At 43.7% G+C, this 24,041-nt stretch overlaps 1 protein-coding gene across 5 annotated transcripts in view; it reads left to right on the top strand.

Annotated features, from left to right (window-relative positions):
- Positions 1 to 24,041, top strand: part of LOC137097892 (myosin phosphatase Rho-interacting protein-like) — a 198,252-nt gene that overhangs the window by 39,215 nt on the left and 134,996 nt on the right. For all 5 annotated transcript variants that reach the window (XM_067473267.1, XM_067473269.1, XM_067473268.1 and 2 more), the window contains exons 2-3: positions 7,586 to 7,663; positions 12,181 to 12,246. In XM_067473267.1, the coding sequence (XP_067329368.1) occupies positions 7,586 to 7,663; positions 12,181 to 12,246 (144 nt within the window). The remainder of the gene's footprint in view (positions 1 to 7,585; positions 7,664 to 12,180; positions 12,247 to 24,041) is intronic.

A 24,041-nucleotide genomic window follows, 5' to 3' on the forward strand; every position in this document is an offset into this window, starting at 1 on the left:
TAAAAGAATTCCAACTAATTACTCCAAATCCCCCTTGGCACCGTTTTACCCGAAGGCACCCTTCACTCCTTCAAGGCACCACAAATGGGATTGCTATGGAAGAGGAAGGGAACGCCTCTCCCTTTCCCCAAAACGATGGCTTTGTGCACATTTGTGTGGGTTTGCTTCATTTTTTGTTATGGTTCCCACAAAAGCCGGGCTGATTTGAGCTAAGGCAGTCCAAACAGATCGGCGTTAATCAACGCATTTCGTTCACTAAAGGGAAATTTAAACCAGCTGCACTTATTGACGTTGGCATCCTTTTATTCAGACAGAAATCAGATATAGAGGATGGAATCCTGTTCTCCTCTGCGTATGGGATTATACAGGTTTATTGGATTTTATGATCGTTTCTGGGCCTGTTTCAGCAAAGGTGGTGCAGTTAGATCAGCTGGCCCTCCGTTTCCACGGATTCTGCATCCACAGATTGAACCACCAACAACTTGGAAATGTTTTGAAATATTTTTCCTTGCTTTTGCAGTTAAATGTTTTCAGGTTGTGGATGGTTCAACCCGTGAATGCAAAATTGGTGAAAATGTCGTACTTATAACCCTTTAACAGAACACATTAATGAGGGAAATATTAGAATTTGGTCTAAATGTAATATGGAATGGCAAAAATGAATGCAGATTGAAGGAGAAAATTAATTTGGATCTTTGTTGTTGTGCAATGTTTCAGCTAGCATTTGGGAATGGCCAGTCCTTAGTTGGGGGCCTCCTGGTGTGTCAGCAGGTTGAACCGCTGAGGTGCTGAACTTGCTGACTGTAAACTCCATCTGTGTTCATATTTAGGCATATGGAATTTTTGTGTCAAGTTTGGTCCAGATCCATCATTGTTTGAGTCCACAGTGCTCTCTGGATGTAGGTGAACTACAATTCCGAAACTCAAGGTCAATACCCACCAAACCATTCCAGTATTTTCTGTTGGTCATGGAAGTCCTGTGTGCTAAGTTTGGCCCCATTCCATCATTGGTGGAGTTCAGAATGCTCTTTGATTGTAAACTATAAATCCCAGCAACTACAACTCCCAAATGTCAAGGTCTATTTCCCCTCAAACTCCACCAGTGTTCACGTTTGGCAATATTGTGTACCCATGCTAAGTTTGGTCCAGATTCCTAATTGTTTGAGTCCACAGTGCTCTCTGGATGTGGGTAAACTATAATCCCCAAACTCAAGGTCAATGCCCACCAAACCCTTCCAGTATTTTCTGTTGGTCATGGGAGTACTGTGTGCCAAGTTTGGTTCAATTCTATCATTGGTGGCGTTCTGAATGCTCTTTGATTGTAGGTAAACTATAAATCCCAGCAACGACAATTCCCAAATGACAAAATCATTTTTTTTTTGAGTGGAGGACATACATTGGACTGTTAGGTATGTCGTGTCCAAATTTGGTGTCAATTCCCCCAGTGGTTTTGAGTTCTGATGGTAGCACAAACTAACATTACATTTTTATTTATATAGATCAGGCATCTGCAAACTTGGGCCCTCCGGGTGTTTTGGACTTCAACTCCCACAATTCCTAACAGCCGGTAGACTGTTAGGAATTGTGGGAGTTGGAGTCCAAAACACCCGGAGGGCCCAAGTTTGCAAATGTCTGATATAGATAATTGAGTTTAAAAGCTGACCAACGTAATAAGCTTTTTGAATGGGTTTTCATGTCTGTGGGTTGTGTCTTGACAAGGCTTCCTCTGTTGCATAATCGTCTAACACAGATACAGGTGTCTCTCATTTTCCCCTTTTTGTGTCAAAGGTGATACAGGATTCTTTTACATCTGTTTTGCGAAAACCCGTTAAGCGAGTTGAACATGAATACGGACGCTCTTGGTTCCTTGGCCCTTGCAAGGAAGGGGCCAAGAAATGAAAGCAAAAGAAGGGAATACTGTTCGGCTCAAAAATGACCCTCAGTTGGGGTGATTCCACCATAACTTCAGAAGCAAACTTCATTACCAGCTGAAACTTACACGTGATGAGCTGGGATAAGCTTCTATTCCTTAGGATGACACAGGATTTCAGAGTCAGAACTTTAGGAGTTGTAGTCGCTGGGATTTATAGTTCACCTACTATCAAAGAGCATTCTGAACTCCACCAACGATAGAATTGAACCAAACTTGGCACACAGTGCTCCCGTGACCAACAGAAAATACTGGAAGGGTTTCGTGGGTATTGACCATGAGTTTGGGAGTTCTAGTTCACCTACAACCAGAGAGCACTGTGGACTCAAAACAATGATGGATCTGGACCAAACTTGGCATGGGTACTCAATATGCCCAAATGTGAACACTGGTGGAGTTCGGGGAAAATAGACCTTGACATTTGGGAGTTGTAGTTGCTAGGATTTATAGTTCACCTTCAATCAAAGAACATTCAGAACTCCACCAATGATAGAATTGAACCAAACTTGGCACACAGAACGCCCATGACCAACAGAAAATACTGGAAGGGCTTGGTGGGCATTGACCTTGAATTTGGGAGTTGTAGTTCATCCACATCCAGAGAGCACTATGGACTCAAACAATGATGGATCTGGATCAAACTTGGAATGGGTACTCAATATGCCCAAATGTGAATACTGGTGGAGTTTGGGGGAAATAGACCTTGACATTTGGGAGTTGTTGTTGCTGGGATTTATAGTTTACAATCAAAGAGCATTCTGAACTCCACCAATGATGGAATGGGGCCAAACTTAGCACACAGTACTTCCATGACCAACAGAAAATACTGGAAAGGCTTGGTGGGCAGTGTCCTTTGGTTTTGGAGTTGTAGTTCACCTACATCCAGAGAGCACTGTGGACTCAAACAATGATGGATCTGGACCAAACTTGGCATGCGTACTCAACATGCCCAAATGTGAACACTGGTGGAGTTTGGGGAAAATAGACAATGACATATGGGAGTCACAGTTGCTGGGATTTATAGTTCATCTACAATCAAAGAGCATTCTGAACTCCACCAACAATGAAATTGAACCATACTTCCAACATAGAACCCCCATGACCAACAGTAAATACTGGAGGGATTTGGGAGGAATTGATAGTTATTTAGGGGAGATGTAGTTCACCCACCTCCGGAGAGCACCCAAACAATTTTAGATCTGGACCAAATTTAGCACAAATGTTGACATTTGAATAGTGGTGGTGTTTTTTGGGGGGGGGGGGGAGTGGGTGGGTTGATTTTTGTCATATGGGAGTTGTAGTTGCTGGTATTTATAGTTAACCTACAATCAAAGAGTACTCTGCACCCAGCCCAGAAATGGATCTGCACCAAGTTTGGCACGCTAAGTACATGGCCAACAAAATTTGAATACTGGTGGTGTTTGGAGGGTGGGTTGATTTTTGTCATATGGGAGTTGTAGTTGCTGGGATTTATAGTTAACTTACAATCAAAGAGTACTCTGAACCCAACCCACAAATGGATCTGCACCAAGTTTGGCATGCTACGTGCATGGCCAACATCGGTGGGGTTTAGGACGGGGGGCTGTTTTTGACTTCTGGGAATTATAGTTCACCAACACTCAGAGAGAACTCTGTACCAAACTGAGAAGAGAAGAACAGGCAGAGAGATCTACAGCCTTCTCCTGCCAAAGGGGTTCTGCCAAATATGTTTTCTGATGGTCTTTGCTACAGCATCAAAGGTCCTCTTGTCTTGCTACTCATTGAGGTCTGGAAACTTGATGACACAAAGACTTGTGCAGTCCAGGGATGAAACCCAACAAAAACACTGTGATTTGTATTGTTTTCAAAAGGTGTGGGGTGTTGACAGATGTCTCTTGATATATCACTCAATCCAATTTGTTGGCGCATATTTTAAAACGTTGTGAAATGGGTTTTGCTTGTCACTGAGCCGGTTTGGGGAGGTGTCATTAAATGGCTTCTGAAGCCTCTGCAAATTTTTTTTGGTATGTTTTTATTGGAAAGGAACCAGATTTCATTTTAATGATTTGCATTAAAATCACAATCTTCTCTCTTTGGTGTTGGGTTTCCAACTCATTCCCTTAAGGATAACAGGTGCTTATGGCTCCAGTTTTGGTTTCTCCCAGGGCTCAGTCCTGGGCCCGGTCCTGTTCAACATCTTCGATGAAGGGTTGGAAGGCAGGATCATCAAGTTTACAGACGGGACCAAATTGGGAAAGATAGCCAATACTCCAGAGGACAGGAGCAGGATTCAAAACGATCTTGACAGATTAAATTGGCCAAAACTAGAGGAGGTGTCCAGAGGAGGGCGACTAAAATGATCAAGGGTCTGGAGAACAAGCCCTATGAGGAGCAGCTTAAGGAGCTGGGCATGTTTAGCCTGAAGAAGAGAAGGCTGAGAGGAGATATGATAGCCATGGATAAATATGTGAGAGGAAGCTTGTTTTCTGCTTTCCTGGATACTAGGACGCGGAACAATGGCTTCAAACTACAAGAGAGGAGATTCCATCTGAACATGAGGAAGAACTTCCTGACTGTGAGAGCCGTTCAGCAGTGGAACTCTCTGCCCCGGAGTGTGGTGGAGACTCCTTCTTTGGAAGCTTTTAAACAGAGGCTGGATGGCCATCTGTCAGGGTGATTTGAATGCAATATTCCTGCTTCTTGGCAGAATGGGGTTGGACTGGATGGCCCATGAGGTCTCTTCCAACTCTTTGATTCTATGATTCTATGAAAACTAACACAATGAAGTTCAACAGGGACAAATGCAAGAGACTCCACTTAGGCAGAAAAAAAAGGAAATGCAAAAATACAGAAAAGGGGGTGACGCCTGGCTTGACAATAGTATGTGTGAAAAAGATCTTGGAGTCTTAGGGATAGGAAGGTAAACATGAGCCAGGAATGTCATGTAGCGGCAAAAAAATCCAATGGGATTTTGGCCTGCATTAATAGAAGCATAGTGTCTAGATCCAGGGAAGTCAATCTACCACATTACCTGGAATCACACTGTGTCCCATTCTGGGCAATGCAATCGAAGGGAGATGTTGGCAAGTTGGAATGTGTCCAGAGGAGGGTGACGAAAATGAGCCAAGGGCACCACATCTAGGCCATATTGGGTCTTGGTTCAACGCTAGATATTCCTGACAATACTTTAGTCAAATCCTTAAGCTCTTCAGCTGCTAAAATTAAACTTTCCATCAGAGAAGCATCACTTTCCATCAAAGAGCCAACAATGTGATGCGGTGGCAAAAAAAGCCAATGAGATTTTGGCCTGCATCAATAGGAGTCTAGTGTCTAGATCCAGGAAAGTCATGCTAGCCATGCTCTATTCTGCCGTGGTCAGACCACACCTGGAATAGGTAAAGGTAAAGGTTTTCCCCTGACATTAAGTCCAGTAGTGCCCGACTCTGGGGTGTGGTGCTCATCTCCATTTCTAAGCCGAAGAGCCGGTGTTGTCCATAGACACCTCCAAGGTCATGTGGCCAGCACGACTGCATGAAGCGCTGTTATATACACCTGGCATACTGTGTCCAATTCTCGACACCACAATTGAAGGGAGATGTTGACAAGCTGGAATGTGTCCAGAGTAGGGCGACTAAAATAAGCAAGGGTCTGGAGGATAAGCCCTATGAGGAGCGGCTTAAAGAGCTGGGTGTTCTTAGCTTGCAGAAGAGGAGGCTGAGACATGATGGACATGTATAAATATATGAGGGGAAGTCACAGGGAGGAGGGAGCAAGCTTGTTTTCTGCTGCTCTGGAGACTAGGATTCAATGAAACAATGGCTTCAAACTATAGGAAAGGAGATTCCACCTGAACATGAGGAAGAACTTCCTGACTCTGAGAGCTGTTCAGCAGTGGAAGTCTCTGCCCCAGAGTGTGGTGGAGGCTCCTTCTTTGGAAGCTTTTAAACAGAGGCTGGATGGCCATCTGTCAGGGGTGATTTGAATGCAATAGTCCTGGGGTTGGACTGGATGGCCCATGAGGTCTCTTCCAACTCTTTGATTCTATGATTCTATGAAAACTAACACAATGAAGTTCAACAGGGACAAATGCAAGAGACTCCACTTAGGCAGAAAAAAAAGGAAATGCAAAAATACAGAAAAGGAGATGACGCCTGTCTTGACAATAGTATGTGTGAAAAAGATCTTGGAGTCTTGGGGATAGGAAGGTGAACATGAGCCAGGAATGTCATGCAGCGACAAAAAAAGCCAAAGAGATTTTTGCCTGCATTAATAGAAGCATGGTGTCTAGATCCAGGGAAGTCATGCTACCCATGCTCTATTCTACCTTGGTCAGACCACATTACCTGGAATCACACTGTGTCCCATTCTGTGTTCACATTTGGGTATATTGAGTATTCGACTAGAGTTTGGTTCAGGTCCGTCATTGTTTGAGTGCACAGTCATCTCTGGATGCAGATGAACTACAACTCCAAAACCAAAGGACGCTGCCTACTAATCCCTTACAGTATTTTCTGTTGGTCATGGGAGTTCAGTGTGCCAAGTTTGGTTCAATTCCATCGTTGGTGAGGTTCAGAATGCTCTTTGATTGTAGGTGAAATATAAATCCCAGTAACTACAACTCCCAAATGACAAAATCAATTTTTTTGAGTGAAGGACATACATTGGGTTGTCGGGTGTCTTGTGTCCAAATTTGGTGTCAATTCGTCCAGTGGTTTTTGAGTTCTATTAATCCCACAAACAAACATTACATTTTTATTTATATAGACTCCTAGAGTTGGAAGAGACCTCATGGGCCATCCAGTCCAACCCCATTCTGCCAATAAGCAGGAAAATCACATTCAAAGCACCCCCAGCCTCTGTTCAAAAGCCTACAAAGAAGGAGCATCCGCCACACTCTGGGGCAGAGAGTTTCACTGCTGAACAGCTCTCACAGTCAGGAAGTTCTTCCTCATGTTCAGGTGGAATCTCCTTTCCTATAGTTTGAAGCCATTGTTTCATTGCATCCTGGTCTCTAGGGCAGCAGAAAACAAGCTTGCTCCCTCCTCCCTGTGACTTCCCCTCACATATTTATACCTGGCCATCATATCTCCTCTCAGCCTTGTCTTCTGCAGGCTAAACACGCCCAGCTCTTTAAGCCGCTTCTCATAAGGCTTGTTCTCCAGACCCTTGGTCATTTTAGTCGCCCTCCTCTGGACACGTTCCAGCTTGTCAACATCTCCCTTCAATTGCGGTGCCGAGAATTGGACACAGTATTCCAGGTGTATATAACAGTGCTCCATGCAGTTGTGCTGGCCACATGACCTTCGTGGTGTTTACGGACAACGCCGGCTCTTCGGCTTAGAAATGGAGATGAGCACCACCCCCCAGAGTCGGACACTACTGGACTTAATGTCAGGGGGCAATGACGGACCTGAACCAAACTCTAGTCGAATACTCAATATGCCCAAATGTGAACACTGGTAGAGTTTGGGGAAAATAGAATCTTGACATTTGGGAGTTGTAGTTGCTGTGATTTGTAGTTCACCTACAATCACAGACCATTCTGAACCCCACCAACGATAGAATTGGGCTAAACCTCCCACACAGAATGGGAAAACAGGATGGGCCACAGCAACGCGTTGCAGGGCACGGCTAGTGATTCTATATTTTAATCTCTCCTTTGCTTCTCTTTTTCAGGCCAAACCGATTTATGGCGGATGGCTTTTGCTGGCTCCGGAAGGCACCGATTTTGACAACCCTGTGCATCGTTCGCGGGTAAGGAGGAGGAGGGGAGACGGGGCATGCGCCAAAGTCCAATAGGAAGCCCAAGCAGAGCACTGAACGCTGAATTGGGCTGTTTTGAAGTTTCGCCGACTTTCTTGCCGGGCCTGAGAAAAATCTCAGAAATGGTTCACGGGTGCCAAACGGGCGGAACAGAATGCAGAATGAATTATGCAAATCCAGAATAAATTATGCAAATCCGGAATAAATTATGCAAAGAAGATGTAAAAATAGATGTCACTGATGAGTTCTGCGTAAATTGAGCAGAGTCTGGAATTCGTTCAGCTCTTTGCAGGGTGCATTTATATGAGGCGTGGGCAAACTTGGGCTCTGCAGGTGTTTTGGACTCCAACTCCCACCATTCCTAACAGGCTCAGGCCCCTTCCTTTTCCCCCTCAGCCGCTTAAGCGGCTGAGGGGGAAAAGGAAAGGGCCTGAGGCTGTTAGGAATGGTGGGAGTTGGAGTCCAAAACACCTGCAGAGCCCAAGTTTGCCCACATCTGATCGATACACTGCAGAATGAATGCAGTTCGACACCGCTTTTGGAAGTTCTGCAACACTCTTTGGCAGACTTTCCAAAAGACTTTCCAAAACTACAACTCCCAGGATTGAGTTGAAACAAACTGCATTACAATGCAGATGCACCCAAAAAGACAGCAATGGAAGTAAATATGCAACCAGCTAGGTCTTTAATACATTTCTACAATGCGATATGTATTGTATACACTCGAGTATAAGCCGAGGGTGGGAAATGCAGCAGCTGTGGGTGAATTTCAAAATAAAAATAGATACCACTAAAATTACATTAATTGAGGCATCCATAGGTTAAATGCTTTTGAATATTTACATCAAGCTGTAATTTAAGATAAGACTGTCCAACTCTGATCAAACCATTATGCTAACCTTCAATGTAAATGCTCTTAGGTATCCTTCCAATAATAATAGAGTAAAATAATAAATGTAATAATAACAGTAATAAATAGAGAAAAATAATAAAAGTAATAATAGATTAAAATAACAAATGTAATAATAATAGAGTAAAATAATACATGTAATAGAGTAAACTAATAAATGTAATAATAATGAATAGAGAAAAATAATAAATGCAATAATAACAGTAATAAATAGAGAAAAATAATAAAAGTAATAATAATAGATTAAAATAATAAATATAATAATAATAGAGTAAAATAATAAATGTAATAATAATAGAGTAAAACAATAAATGTAATAAAATAATAAGAGAGTAAAATAATGGAAATGTAATAATAATAAATAGAGTAATAATAAATAGTAAAACAATAAATGTAGTAAAATAATAATAGAGTAAATTAAAGGAAATGTAATAATAATAAATAGAGAAAAATAATAAATGTAATAAAATAATATTGGATTAAAATAATGGATGTAATAAATAATAATAAATGGAGTAAAATAATAAATAGAGTAAAATAGTAAATATAATTATAAATAGTAAAACAATAAATGTAGTAAAATAATAATAGAATAAATTAAAGGAAATGTCGTAATAATAAATAGAGAAAAATAATAAATGTAATAAAATCATATTAGAGTAAAATAATGGAAATGTAATAATAATTGTAAATAGAGTAAAATAATGTGTGTAATAAATCATAATAAATGGAGTAAAATAATAAATAAAATGAAATAATAAATATAATAATAATCTAATCATCTCTCAACAAAAGATTCCCCCAGGCACTGCCAGGCCATCAAATGCTAATCAAGGTGGTCAGTTGAAACATTCACACCTAGCTCCAACAGACAAGAGTCCATTGTCCCACCCTGGTCATTCCACAGATATATAAACCCATTTTCCTAGTTCCAACAGACCTCACTACCTCTGAGGATGCTTGCCGTAGATGGAGGTGAAACGTCAGGAGAGAATGCCTCTAGAACATGGCCATATAGCCCAAAAAAATCTACAACATATAATAATAAATAGTAAAACAATAAATGTAGTAAAAATAATAATACAGTAAATTAAAGGAAATGTAATAATAATAAATAGAGAAAAATAATAAATGTAATAAAAATCATATTAGAGTAAAATAATGGAAATGTAATAATAATAATTGTAAATAGAGTAAAATAATTGATGTAATAAATAATAATAAATGGAATAAAGTAATAAATAGAGTAAAATAATGGAAATGAAATAATAATAGTGAAATAATAAATGTAATAATAATAGAAATAATAACTGTAAAATAATGGAGATGTAAGAATAATAATAATAAATAGAGTAAAATAATAAATGTAATAAAAATAATAATAACAGAGTAAAATAATAAATAACCTTGACTCGAAGATAAACCAAGGGGGGGATTTTCAGCCTAAAAAAGGGGGCTGAAAAACTTTGCTTATACATGAGTTATATACGGTAAGCATGAAATCATGTATTTGCCAATCTGAATGTGTAGATCTTTGAGAGAGAATATTTCTTTTTGTCTACTCTTGGTGACCTAGAAGTTTTGAGACAGAGAGAGATTGTGAATGTTTTCTTTCAAATTAATCCATCAGGCTAATTGATGAGGCTTTTTTTCATTTGTGAGTTTGAAACTTGATCACTAAAACACCCAGCTGCATTACTTTGCTGTTTTCTCATTACAATCATTTGCCGAAGTTTTAGGCGATTAGCTCATTGCATTGATTAATTAACGAGGAAATTAAAAGCCAGAGCTGTGTGCGGTCAGCAAATTAGATTAGGATTCTTGCATTAGTGCGATCGCATTCCCAAGCTCTGATCAGTCTGGTGTGCGCAGCTTCCCGCTCGAAGCATCTGTTTCCTGCACCTGCTTTTCTCCAAGTGGGACAATGCAATCGAATGGTGAGAGTTGTAGTTGACCTTGCCAGACTACAACCCCTAGGATTGCATTGCATTGGGCCATGGCAGTTCAAGTGGAGCCAAACTACATTCACAATTTTTGGTTCCCCCGGAGTTTTTGTTGGGCGAGTGGGCTTAATAACAAAAGACCCGTCTCAGAAATACACAGCAGAGTAATTTAGCAGCAGCAGCGTAAATCAAAGTGTAAATCGAAGTGATAAAACACACAATCCAATGTTATGTCTGTGTTAGGGTTCCATAACACAAATAAACAAATACATAATAGCTTTACACGCAGCAGACTTAGAATCAATGAGTTGGAAGAGACCTCATGGGCCATCCAGTCCAACCCCATTCTGCCAAGAAGCAGGAATGTTGCATTCAAATCACCCCGACAGATGGTCAATCCAGCCTCTGTTTAAAAGCTTCCAAAGAAGGAGCCTCTACCACACTCCGGGGCAGAGAGTTCCACTGCTGAACGGCTCTCACAGTCAGGAAGTTCTTCCTCATGTTCAGATGGAATTTCCTCTCTTGTAGTTTGAAGCCATTGTTCTGTTGCATCCTAGTCTCCAGGGAAGCAGAAAACAAGCTTGCTCCCTCCTGCCTGTGGCTTCCTCTCACATATTTATATATGGCTGTCATATCTCCTCTCAGCCTTCTCTTCTTCAGGCTAAACATGCCCAGCTCCTTAAGCCGCTCCTCATAGGGCTTGTTCTCCAGACCCTTGATCATTTTAGTCGCCCTCCTCTGGACACATTCCAGCTTGTCAATCTCTCTCTTGAATTGTGGTGGCCAGAATTGGACACAATATTCCAGGTGTGCTCTAACCAAAGCAGAATAGAGGGGTAGCATGACTTCCCTGGATCTACACATTATGCTCCTATTGATGCAGGCCAAAATCCCATTGGCTTTTTTTGCCGCCACATCACATTCCTGGCTCATGTTTAGCTTGTTGTCGACGAGGACTCCAAGATCTTTTTCACATGTACTGCTCTCGAGCCAGGCATCTCGCGCAGGACTCGGTGCGGCTTACAAGAGGCCGAGCCCAAATATATCAAAAGCAAAAAAAAAACACAACTATAAATCACTCATAACAAAGCAAAACAATAACAAAAATAATGACGCATTTAAAAACCTCTGGCAGGGCCAAATGTAATGGTTAAATTTTTTAAAAAATGCTGGGCATGTCCAGGTGAAATAAGATGGATATTTTAGGAATAAGTGGGTGTGCAGACAATTCTAACTCTCTTGTAAAGTGCATTTGGGACAAATTGCTTGGGATACCTTAATCTGGGAAAGGCACACTGGAACATCCATGTTTTCAAGCTCCTTCTAAAGACTGCCAGGGTTGGGGCATGCCTGATGTCCTTGGGGAGGGAGTTCCAGAGTCGTGGGGCCACCACCAAGAAGGCTCCGTCCCTCGTTCCCACCAATCGCGCTTGCGATGCAGGTGGGATCGTGAGTAGGGCCTCTCCAGATGAACGAATAGGTCGTGTGGGTTCGTATACGGAAATGCGGTCACGCAGGTAGGAGGGTCCCAAACAAAAACATCTGGGGACCCCAGGTTGAGAACGACTGGTGTAGACAGACCACAGACAAAGCAAATGGGAGGGGACAGGAGATCTATATCCTCACTTTAAAATCTGCTTTTCTCTCCTTCCCAGAAATGGCAGCGTCGGTTCTTCATCCTCTACGAACACGGCCTCCTCCGCTACGCTTTGGACGAGATGGTGAGTTGAGGACACTTTTCCTTTGGATCCCAAGCTCTGTTTCATTTGTCTTCAGAAAGGAATTGAAATGCTTTGAACCAGAAGGAGTCTTTGGTGCTCGTATGGTCAGTTGGAGGTACAGCTAGCATGTTTGGAAATCATTGTGCTTGTCTCCCCATTGTAACACTTGGAGGATTGTGCCACAGAGCCAGTGTCATGTGGTACTTTGAGCGTTGGACCACTTTGGGAACCTGGGTTCGAATCCCTTTTCAGTGGTGGAAACCCATAAGGCAAGCATATGCAAACTTGGACCCCCCAGGTGTTTTGGACTTCAACTCCCACAATTCCTAACAGCACATGGCAAGTCCAAAACACTTGGAGGGCCCAAGTTTGCCCATTGCCATAAGGTGACCACACTCTCTCAGCCTTATCCGAAAGCAGCGTCCAACTTTCTCTGGCTTGGAAACATCCAGGATCAAACCAACCCCAAGGGAGAGTCCGCTTGAAGGCATGTAACAACAGAGTTGGGATATTCCTCTCCTTAATTTGTGTATCACTACTATGGATGGTTATTGGAAAACTATTCCTTCTGTGTGCCACTTTTTCTCAGAGTAGCTGGACAGGTTTTTCCTCTTATGGCAGAGCTCGCCATCTGTTGCATACTGTGTTTTTATATGCCTTTACCTCTTTACTTACTTACTTACTTACTTACTTAGGCGATCCCTTGTTTTCCGAGGATGACTGTCTTCCAATATTCTTGTGGGTCCGTATGTGCCTGTGGAGCCCTATTCTTGCTCTGCATCTTCTTCCGCAGTGAGGGCATTCGTTTCCAGGTGGAAGGCGGCCTCGGTCGAGGTTGGCTTGATGCGCCTTCCTCTTGGCACGCTTCTCCCTTTCGCCCTCCATTTGTGCCGCCTCAAATTCTGCAGCACTGCTGGTCACAGCTGACCTCCAGCTGGAGCGGTCAAGGGCCAGGGCTTCCCAGTTCTCAATGTCTATGCCAGAGTTTTTAAGGTTGGCTTTGAGCCCATCTTTCAATCTCTTTTCCTGTCCACCAACATTCCGTTTTCCGTTCTTGAGTTCGGAGTAGAGCAACTGCTTTGGGAGAAGGTGGTCGGGCATCCAGCGGAGTTGATGGCAGAGGACCATCGCTTCAATGCTGGTGGTCTTTGCTTCTTCCAGCACGCTGACGTTTGCCTGCCTGTCTTCCCAAGAGATTTGCAGTATCACTTTGCAATTTGTATCACTTTGCAATTTGCAATTCCGGAGGCAGCGCTGATGGAATTGTTCCAGGAGTTGCATGTGACATCTGTAGACAGTCCACGTCTCACAGGCATATAGCAGGGTTGGGAGGACAATAGCTTTATAAACAAACACCTTGGTCTCCCTATGGATGTCCCGGTCCTCAAACACTCTCTGCTTCATTTGGAAAAATGCTGCACTCGCAGAACTCAGGCGGTGTTGTATTTCGGTATCGATGTTGACTTTGGTGGAGAGGTGGCTGCCAAGGGAGCGGAAATGATCAACATTTTCTAATGTTACACCACTAAGCTGTATCACTGGCATTGGAGAGGGGTTGGCTGGTGACTACTGGAACAGAAACTTGGTTTTTTCAATGTTCAGTTTACCTCCTAACCCTGGTGGGAAGGACCCTTAATTCCTAAGGAACTGGGCCCTATTTGCAAATGGGTTAAAAAGAAGAGATGAACCATTCACACCGATTTAAATTGATATTATAGCTGCCTCTGTATCAGAAATATTTAAAATTAACTGGGTATTTTTGATTGCAAAAGTATGAGTCAAGCACTGAAGGAGTTAGTAGGCTGAGACCTGTTTGAATCAGTGGGCCAAAGCTGGTGTCGTCCTGAGAAGAGTGAGTAGGCCGAAGCCTGTTAGTGGACCAAGGCAAGTGTCAGCCTGGGAGTGTGAGGTAAACCTCAGTGTGAGAGAAGCCTCATGTGAGAAGAGTGAGTAGGCCGAAGCCTGTTAGTGGGCCAAGGCGAGTGTCATCCTGGGAGTGTGAGGTAAACCTCAGTGTGAGAGAAGCCTCATGTGAGAAGAGTGAGTAGGCCGAAGCCTGTTAGTGGGCCAAGGCGAGTGTCATCCTGGGAGTGTGAGGTAAACCTCAGTGTGAGAGAAGCCTCATGTGAGAAGAGTGAGTAGGCCGAAGCCTGTTAGTGGGCCAAGGCGAGTGTCATCCTGGGAGTGTGAGGTAAACCTCAGTGTGAGAGAAGCCTCATGTGAGAAGAGTGAGTAGGCCGAAGCCTGTTAGTGGGCCAAGGCGAGTGTCATCCTGGGAGTGTGAGGTAAACCTCAGTGTGAGAGAAGCCTCATGTGAGAAGAGTGAGTAGGCCGAAGCCTGTTAGTGGGCCAAGGCGAGTGTCATCCTGGGAGTGTGAGGTAAACCTCAGTGTGAGAGAAGCCTCATGTGAGAAGAGTGAGTAGGCCGAAGCCTGTTAGTGGACCAAGGCGAGTGTCAGCCTGGGAGTGTGAGGTAAACCTCAGTGTGAGAGAAGCCTCGTGTGAGAAAGCTCCTGCGTGCAAAGCTACTATGTGTTTGTTTATTTGTGTTATGGAAACCTTGTTGTTGTAAATAGTGCAACCATATTATTTTACTAGAAAGAAAAGCCTCCTATGGAAGATATAACATTGGTCTGTGTTATATCTACACAGAGATATAACACTACACTATGTACACAGGCTACACAGAGAAGCCATTGAAATACACAAGCATGTGGACAATTTCAACAGAAAGGAGGAAACCATGAAAATGAACAAAATCTGGCTACCAGTATTAAAAAAAACTCTAAAATTGCAACAGCACAACAACAGAGAGGAAACAAACAAGGACATATAATCACATCTCAACAAAAGATTGCCCCAGGCACTGCCAGGCAATCAAATGCTAATCAAAGTGGTCAGTTGAAACATTCACACCTAGCTCCAGCAGAGAAGAGTCCTTTGTCTCACCCTGATCATTCCACAGATATATAAACCACTTTTCCTAGTTCCAACAGACCTCACTACCTCAGAGGATGCTTGCCATAGATGCAGGCAAAACGTCAGGAGAGAATGCCTCTAGGTCATGGCCATATAGCCCAAAAAAACCTACAACAACCCATTGGTCTGTGTGTTTTTGTTATTTTTATCATATGGCTACTGGTTCTGGGTTATGCTGCTGCTGAGAAGTTGCTCTGCTGTGCATTTATGGGGAGGGTCTTTCGTTAATAATAAGCCCACTCGCCTAACACTAGTCCGCTGCTGCCTTCCCTTACAATACGTTTGGGCCCCATTTATACTACAGAATTATAGTGCTATTACTCTACGTTAAGTGCCATGTTTCTCTCCTGTGGAACCTTTCAAACTTCCAACTTTAGAGAAAGCATAATAATAACAAACCTTTATTTATACCCCGCTACCATCTCCCAAAGGACTCGGTGCGGCTTACAAGAGGCTGAGCCTAAATACATCAGTAAAAAAGCAACAACAGCAATACAGACAATAAATAAACTCATAAACAAAGCAATAAACAGTAACAATAACACCACAAAGCGCTAAAAACCTATGGCAGGGTCAAATGTAATAATTAAAATGTTTTAAAAATGCTGGGCATGACAAGGTGACATATAACTAGGATAGGTATTTGGAGAGAGATGGAGCGAGCAGACAATCCTAGATCAATTAGTAAAGTGCGATTAGGGATATGTTGCTTAGAGTTTCCTTATTCTGGGAAGGCACACTGGAACAACCACATTTTCCGGCTCCTCTTGAAGACTGCCAGAGTTGGGGCATGCCTAATGTCCTTGGGGAGCAGGTTCCAGAGTCGAGGGGCCACCACCGAGAAGGCCCTATCCCTCGTCCCCACCAATCGCATTTGCAATGGAAGTGGGATCGTGGGTAGGGCCTCTCCAGATGAACGAAGAGATTGTGTGGGTTCATACACAGAGATGCGGTCACGCAGGTAGGCGGGTCCCGAACCGTTTAGGGCTTTGTAGGTAAGCATCTGCACCTTGAATTGGGACCGGAAAATGAACGGCAGCCAATGGAGCTCCTTAAACTGAGAACATGGTCCTTCATGATTGAAAACTTCCATTTCCTCATCAGAGAACAAAGTCTGAAGCTCTTCTCCAAATGGAGATCCTTGAGAGAAAGCAAAGCCTTCTTGTACATGGGGCATCTTCATTTGATTTTGCATATTTTGGACTTTAAGGGGGAAGGATGCCTGAAATGATGCTAAGGTAAAGGTTTCCCCTGACGTTAAGTCCAGTCGTGTCTGACTCTGGGGGTTGGTGCTCATCTCCATTTCTAAGCTGAAGAGCCAGTGTTGTCCGTAGACACCTCCAAGGTCGTGTGGCCGGCATGACTGCATGGAGCGCTGTTACCTTCCTGCTGGAGCGGTACCTATTGATCTACTCACTTTTGCATGTTATCAAACTGCTAGGTTGGCAGAAGCTGGGCCTAACAGTGGAAGCTCACCCTGCTCCCCATATTTGAACTGATGACCTTCCGGTTAGCAAGTTTAGCAGTTCGCCTTGGGGGAGGGGGCGGGAATGGTACTAAATTTTCAAAAATGGAGGATTTGTAGGGCACGTCAGGGGCCACAAAATGGGATCTGGTTTTCCCTGCCCTGAAAAGTGAGAAGAGAATATATGGCAGAATTCCCTCTCAAGTGTGTTCAGATGTTTTAACCTGGAATATGTCTCGCTGGAAAAAAAATATCAAGGGCATCTTAGTTGCTCCAGTGCTTTGAAGGGTAATTTCTCCTCCCAAAATTCCTTTTCTCTCAGATGGTAGTTAGTTTTGGTTCTTGGGAAAGTAGTTGTCTCGTGCCTGCTAAATGGGCGTTTCTCTGATAACGCCTGAAGCGTGCAACATGCAAAAATAGGTCAGTGCGGAGCCCTTGCAACCCTGTGGCCTCTCTCTTCTTTCCTCCCTTTGCACAGCTTCATTCCCATTTCTGGCAAGGGAGGAATCTGTCAAACGAGTCATTTTGCCTTCGAATAAAGTTGCTTTTGTGGGGGAAGCAGGCCCGCGAAAGCTGTCACTCTGTGCGTTGGAGGAGATCTGTGCACATTGACTGGGCGGTGTGAAAAAAGGCGATTTATCCCGAAGCAGCCCCATCTGGCCTCCGATGAGCAATTGTGCAAGTCTCGGTGCTGCGTTATTGTTGTCACCATCTTCCATTTCGTCGTCGACAAGGGGTCCTTCCGGACTCAACGGTTGTACCACTACGATTCTGTTTTTGCAGCCGTGGCTGTATCTTGTGGATTCCTGGGATTTGCAGTTTGGGAAGGGCGCTTAGATTTCTCTGCCAGAGAGCTCTAACAACTACAAAGGCCAAGATCCCACAGTATGTTGCTGCGGCAGTTAAACTGGAACATCATTATGCGGTGTGAAAGCGCCCAAGGGTGTTTATTGTTAATCAGAGTTTTATTAATATGCAAAATGTATGTAAATCAATGTTAAAGGAGACCTAGATATGTACACTCTGCACATTCCTAAGTGTAAACAACACTACATTCCCCAGGGAGGGATAATTCAGCTTCCTCTTTCTTAATCAGAGATTGTACCTGGGCATATATTCGAGCTGCCATTATATATTACCTGTAGGAGCCATTAGTGGCGCAATGGTTCTCAACCTGGGGTCCCCAGATGTTTTTGACCTTTAACTCCCAGAAATCCTAACAGCTGGTAAAGTGGCTGGGATTTCTGGGAATTGTAGGCCAAAAACATCTGGGGACCCCAGGTTGAGAAGCACTGGGTTAAGCCTTTGTGCCGGCGGGACTGATGACCAACATGTCAACAGTTTGAATCTGAGGAGAGCGGATTGAGCTTCCTCTGTCAGCTCCAGCTCCCCATGCAGGGACGTGAGAGGAGCCTCCCACAAGGATGTTAAACATCAAACATCTGGGCATCCCCTGGGCAATGTCCTTACAGACGGCCAATTCTCGCACATCAGAAACTACTTGCAATTTCTCAAGTAGCTCCTGACATGAAAAAAAACCTGTATTAAACGTCCCCAGGTATTATTAATTGGGGAACCCCCAGTGGCGCAGTGGGTTCAGAAGCACAGGTTACTAACCGGTGCTTCTTACAGGGAGCGGTCAACCCTCCGGTTTAAGGAGCTCCACTGGCTGCCGTTCATTTTCCGGTCCCAATTCAAGGTGCAGGTGCTTACCTACAAAGCCCTGAACGGTTTGAGACCCGCCTACCTGCATTGACTGCATTACTGTGTACGAACCCACACGATGTCTTCGATCATCTGGAGAGGCCCTGCTCGCGGTCCCACCTGTATCGCAGGCATGATTGGTGGGGACGAGGGAGAGGACCTTCTCGGTGGTGGCCCCTCGACTCTGGAACTCGCTTCCCAGGGACATCATACATGTCCCAACTCTGGCAGTCTTTAGGAGGAGCCTGAAAATGTGGTTGTTCCAGTGTGCCTTCCCAGAATAAGGAAATACCCTCATCAGTATGTCCCTAAATGCACTTTATCACTGATTTAGGATGTCTGCGCGCCCCATCTCTACCTGAAAACTATTCCAGTTATATCCTACCTTGTCCATGTCCAGCATTATTTTTTAAATTTTAAATTATTATATTCGGCCCAGCCATAGGTTTTAAATGCTTGTTATTATTGTTACTGTTTATTGTTTACATTTTTATAAGATTTATTTTAACTGTTGTATTGATTGTTTTCTTATTGCTTTTACTGTTGATGCACTTTGGGCTCGGCCTCATGTAAGCTGCACCGAGTCCCTTGGGGAGATGGTAGTGGGGTATAAATAAAGTTTTATTTATTTATTTATTTGTTATTAAACCACTGAGCTGCTGATCTTTTTGATCGAAAGGTCACAGGTTCGAATCTAGGGAGCGGCGTGAGCTCCTGCTGTTAGGGCCAGCTTCTGCCAAACTAGCAGTTCAAAAACATGCAAATGTGAGTAGATCGATAGGTACCACTCCGGTGGGAAGGTAACAGCGTTCCATGCAGTCATGCCGGCCACATGACCTTGGAGGTGTCTATGGATAACACCGGCTCTTCGGCTTAGAAATTGAGATGAGCCCCAACCTCCAGAGTTGGACACGACTCGACTTAACGTCAGAGGAAAACCTTTACCTTTATTATTAATTGGCATTTTGGGAAACTTAATGTTTTAGATTTTGTCCAAGAGTCTAGAAATTGGTGAGATATGGTGTAACATGTCCCAAGCAAGGTTGAGTTTTGTGATGGTGCTGTTTTGTGATAGTTCTGTCACCATTTTGAGAAATAATGTAGTGTAAAATAGAGGGAATTGGGCTTGGGGAAAAGTTGTGAATCTATCTGCAATGGTTTCATTTTGTGCTTTGTCAGTGCATCTGGAATTGCTCTAGAGCAGTGTTTCTCAACCTGGGGGTCAGGACCCCGGGGGGGGGGGGTGGTTGTGAGAAGGTGTCAGAGGGGTCGCCAAAGACCTTCAGAAAACACAGTATTTTCTGTTGGTCATGGGAGTTCTGTGTGGGATATTTGGCCCAATTCTATCCTTAGTGGGTTCAAAATGCTCTTTGATTGTAGGTGAACTACAAATCCCAGCAACTACAACTCCCAAATGTCAAGGTCTATTTTCCCCAAACTCCACCAGTGTACACAATTGAGCATATTGAGGATTCGTGTCAAGTTTGGTCCAGATCCATCATAGTTTGAGCCCACAGTGCTCTCTGGAGTAGTGTTTCTCAAATTTCCGAATTGGATGTAAGTGAACTTCAACTCCAAAACTCAAGGTCAATGCCCACCAAACCCTTCCAGTATTTTCAGTTGGTCATGGGAGTTCTGAGTTGTGTGTGCCAAGTTTGGTTCAATTGCATCATTGGTGGAGATAAGAATGCTCTTTGATTGTAGGTTAACTATAAATCCCAGCAACTACAACTCCCAAATGTCAAGGTCTTGTTTCCCCAAACTCCATCAGTGTTCACATTTGGGGGTCTTGGGTTTTTGTGCCAAATTTGATCCAGTGAATGAAAATACATCCTGCATATCAGATATTTACATTATGATTCATAACAGTAGCAAAATGACAGTGATGAAGTAGCAACGAAAATAATTTTATGGTTGAGGGTCACCACAACCTGAGTATTAAGATGTCGCAGAATTTGGAAATTTGAGAAACACTACTCTAGAGAAACACTGGAACCATGGTAGTTCCTGCTGCCATTTTGAGAAAGTCCATAGAAGTAAATGGAGCTATTTGTGCTTGATGTGAAGCACAAATTTCGCCCCTGGATAACCATATATATAGGGATGGGCTTCGGACATGGCACAGAACCAGCAAAAGAAGGGTTTTTTTCTGTTTCCTTCTTCCAAAACACATTTTATGTTGCTGCATCATGGGAAAGCAAGCTAGTAAACTAAGACCTATTTACACGGCTGCTGTAAATAAGAAGCAATGGCACATTGGCCTTGAGTTGGGACATTTGGGAGAGAATTAGAGGCTGCCTTTTCCGCTCCTCCTGAAGGCAAACCCTTGAATTTGCAAGAGGAGCTGCTTTGTGGTGCTGCTCGAACTTCATCCAAATCCTCTTAATCATCCAGGCTGGAGCGCTGTAAATTTCCCAGTCCCCGTTTCCTGGCAACATGGCAGTTTTTTGCCAGGATAATATTTCCCGAAATGACAATAGGAAGACAGCTTGCAAAGGGTTGGGAAAGAGGAGAGTGGAGTCCGGGGGCAGGAAATGGATTTCAGCCTGCGGGAAATGGGTTGGTGGCCGAATCGTTTTGAAGCCAGGATTGGGGGCCAGTGGTCCCCAAATGTGGATCCTCCATATGTTTTGGACTGCACATTCCAGAATTCCTGGCCATTTGAAAACTAGTTCCTGGAAGTTGGAAGTCCAAAAGAACTGGAGGACCAGAGTTTGGGAATCACTGGTCAAGGCCAAGGTTGTGTGCAATAGGACCATAATCTCTGGATTGCTATTATTATTGTTGCTGTGGTGGTAGAATCATAGAATCAAAGAGTTGGAAGAGACCTCATGGGCCATCCAGTCCAACCCCATTCTGCCAAGAAGCAGGAATATTGCATTCAAATCACCCCTGACAGATGGTCATCCAGCCTCTGTTTAAAATCTTCCAAAGAAGGAGCCTCCACCACACTCCGGGGCAGAGAGTTCCACTGCTGAACAGCTCTCACAGTCAGGAAGTTCTTACTCATGTTCAGATGGAATTTCCTCTGTGGATGGTTGTGGAACTGAAATTAGGGTGCGTCTTACAATTGATGGCATCTTACAATTAAAGAAATACGGTAATAATGATGTTGGGGGTCTGGCCCTCCTCACAACTCAAAGCAGGGTGCACCATCGCCAAAGACATAGGTAAAACTCAAGGCCATGATAATATATAGACACTCACAGTCAGGCCATGACCAAGAGAAAATACTGGAAGGGTTTGGTGGCTATTGATGTTGGAGTTTTGGAGTTGTAGTTCGCCTACACCCAGAGAACACTGTAGCGTTGGTGGTATTTATTTTTGCCACTTCCAAATCCCCCAGAACATTGCGGTTTTCAGTGAGGGGAGATCGGAAGGGGGATGGATTACTTCTCTAGGAAATCCATCAGATTCCCATTGGAGGAATGTCTCAGCAGAGGATTCTTTCTGCCCAACAAGCAATATCTGCTGAAAGTTAGGAACTGTTGCAATGCTTCCTGTCCTTCAAAAGGGTTGAATGTAAAATGCACATTTTTTCTGATCCAGAAATCTATCTGTGACCAATTCTGAGTTTCTTTTGGACTTTCTTTCCATGATCTCCTGGCAGTAAGTGGAAGAGATGCCCAGGTAGACATCTGGGGCTGCCTGTCTTGTTGGCTTTCACTGGAGGGAAGCTGAGGTGGAGAACAGGAGAAAAGGTCTTCAGGACTTGCTTTCTGGGGATTGTTTGTCCTTGTCCTTCTGATCCTCCAAGGATTGAGTTTGCAGAAGGAACAGTCCTGGATCAACCTCCAGATTTGTTGCCACACACAAACTTCGGAAGACGGAGAGATCTTCAGCGCTTTGCCTGGAGTCTGGCGTGACTCATGTTTGCTTTCCAAGATGACGTTACGCTTGACCTCTGGGTTGGCTGTCCTGGAAGGAGATTCACAACCTGCCAAGGAGTAGACGCTTTGTACTTGAGGTGGAGCTGTGTCGGGATGTCCTGGTCTCTGTAGTGTGTGTTTGCATTGCCAAGAAAGAGAAACCAATGACACCTTTATAGCGGAGGGCAGAGAATTCCTAGGTGATTGCTCCATGGGTCCTTCTGGGTAGGAGCAAGATGTTCTAGGGGAAAAGAGATGCTTGTGATGGTGGAAAGTTCAGCCAAGAAACAGGTTGCTTATTGGTTTAATATATATGCTATTTGTGTTGTTGGAGGCTTTCATGGCCGGAATCACTGGGTTGTTGGAACATCTCAGAACACTCGCTGGAAGGGAGAGTCCAAAAGTGGCAGGCTCAAACCCAGAACCTCAACCAATGGCTGATACAAAATGAGAGACTCCCCCCTGGGCACACAGAAAACTGGGCAACTTGGAAGGCGCTGAACAGACTACGCTCTGGCACCACAAGATGCAGAGCCAACCTCAAGAAATGGGGCTACAAAGTGGAATCCATGACATGTGAGTGTGGAGAAGAGCAAACCACTGACCACCTGCTGCAATGCAACCCGAGCCCTGCCACATGCACAATGGAGGACCTTCTTATAGCAACACCAGAAGCACTCCAAGTGGCCAGCTACTGGTCAAAGGACATTTAATCAACTACCAAACTCACAAATTTTGTATTTTGTCTGTTTGTTTGCTTTGTTCTGTTAGAAATGTAATATAATTGACTGGCTGCCCTGACACGGAAAATAACTGGGTTGCTGTGAGTTTTCTGGGCTGTATGGCCATGTTCCAGAAGCATTCTCTCCTGATGTTTAGCCAACATCTATGGCAGGCAACCGCAGAGGTTGTGAGGTCGGTTGGAAACACCAGCTTACACCTCCCAACAAAGGATTCCTCCAGGCAGGAATCAGCCAAGCTTTCAAGCTGCAAGGCTATTTAATGCTAATCGAGTTGACCAATTGCAATATTCACACTTGCCTCAAGCAGACAAGAGTTCTTTTTCCCACCCTGGACATTATTCCACAGTTATATAAACCCCACTTGCCTAGTTTCCAAGAGACCTCACAATCTCTGAGGATGCCTGCCATAGGTGTGGGGAAAATGTCAGGAGAAAATGCTTCTGGAACATGGCCATACAGCCTGGAAAACTCACTGCAATCTTATATGCCATTTTATTCCCAAAACCAAGCTGTGAAACTCTACAAGCTTACCTGCAGTGTTGCATCAAATGCACAACTCAACTGTTATTGTTTGAATATCATCTTTTCTCCGATTGGGGTTCAAAGCAGCTTATGATCTAAGCTAGTGGTTCTCATCCTTCATAATGCTGCGAACCCTTAATGTAGTTCCTCACTGGAAGGGTTGTTGTAGGTTTTTCCGGGCTATATGGCCATGTTTTGGAGGCAATTTTTCTCCTGACGTTTCGCCTGCATCTATGGCAAGCATCCTCAGAGGTAGTGAGGTCTGTTGGAAGTAGGAAAAATGGGTTTATATATCTGTGGAATGACCAGGGTAATGTTTAAGTTGATCACCTTGATTTGCATTCAATTCACTCTCAACAAGAGAGTTCCAGGCCATTGAATGCAAATCAAGGTGATCAGCTGAAACATTACCCTGGTCATTCCACAGATATATAAACCCATTTTTCCTACTTCCAACAGACCTCACTACCTCTGAGGATGCTTGCCATAGATGCGGGCGAAACGTCAGGAGAA

This window comes from Anolis sagrei, chromosome X, assembly GCF_037176765.1.
Source record: "Anolis sagrei isolate rAnoSag1 chromosome X, rAnoSag1.mat, whole genome shotgun sequence".
NCBI lineage: Eukaryota > Metazoa > Chordata > Lepidosauria > Squamata > Dactyloidae > Anolis > Anolis sagrei.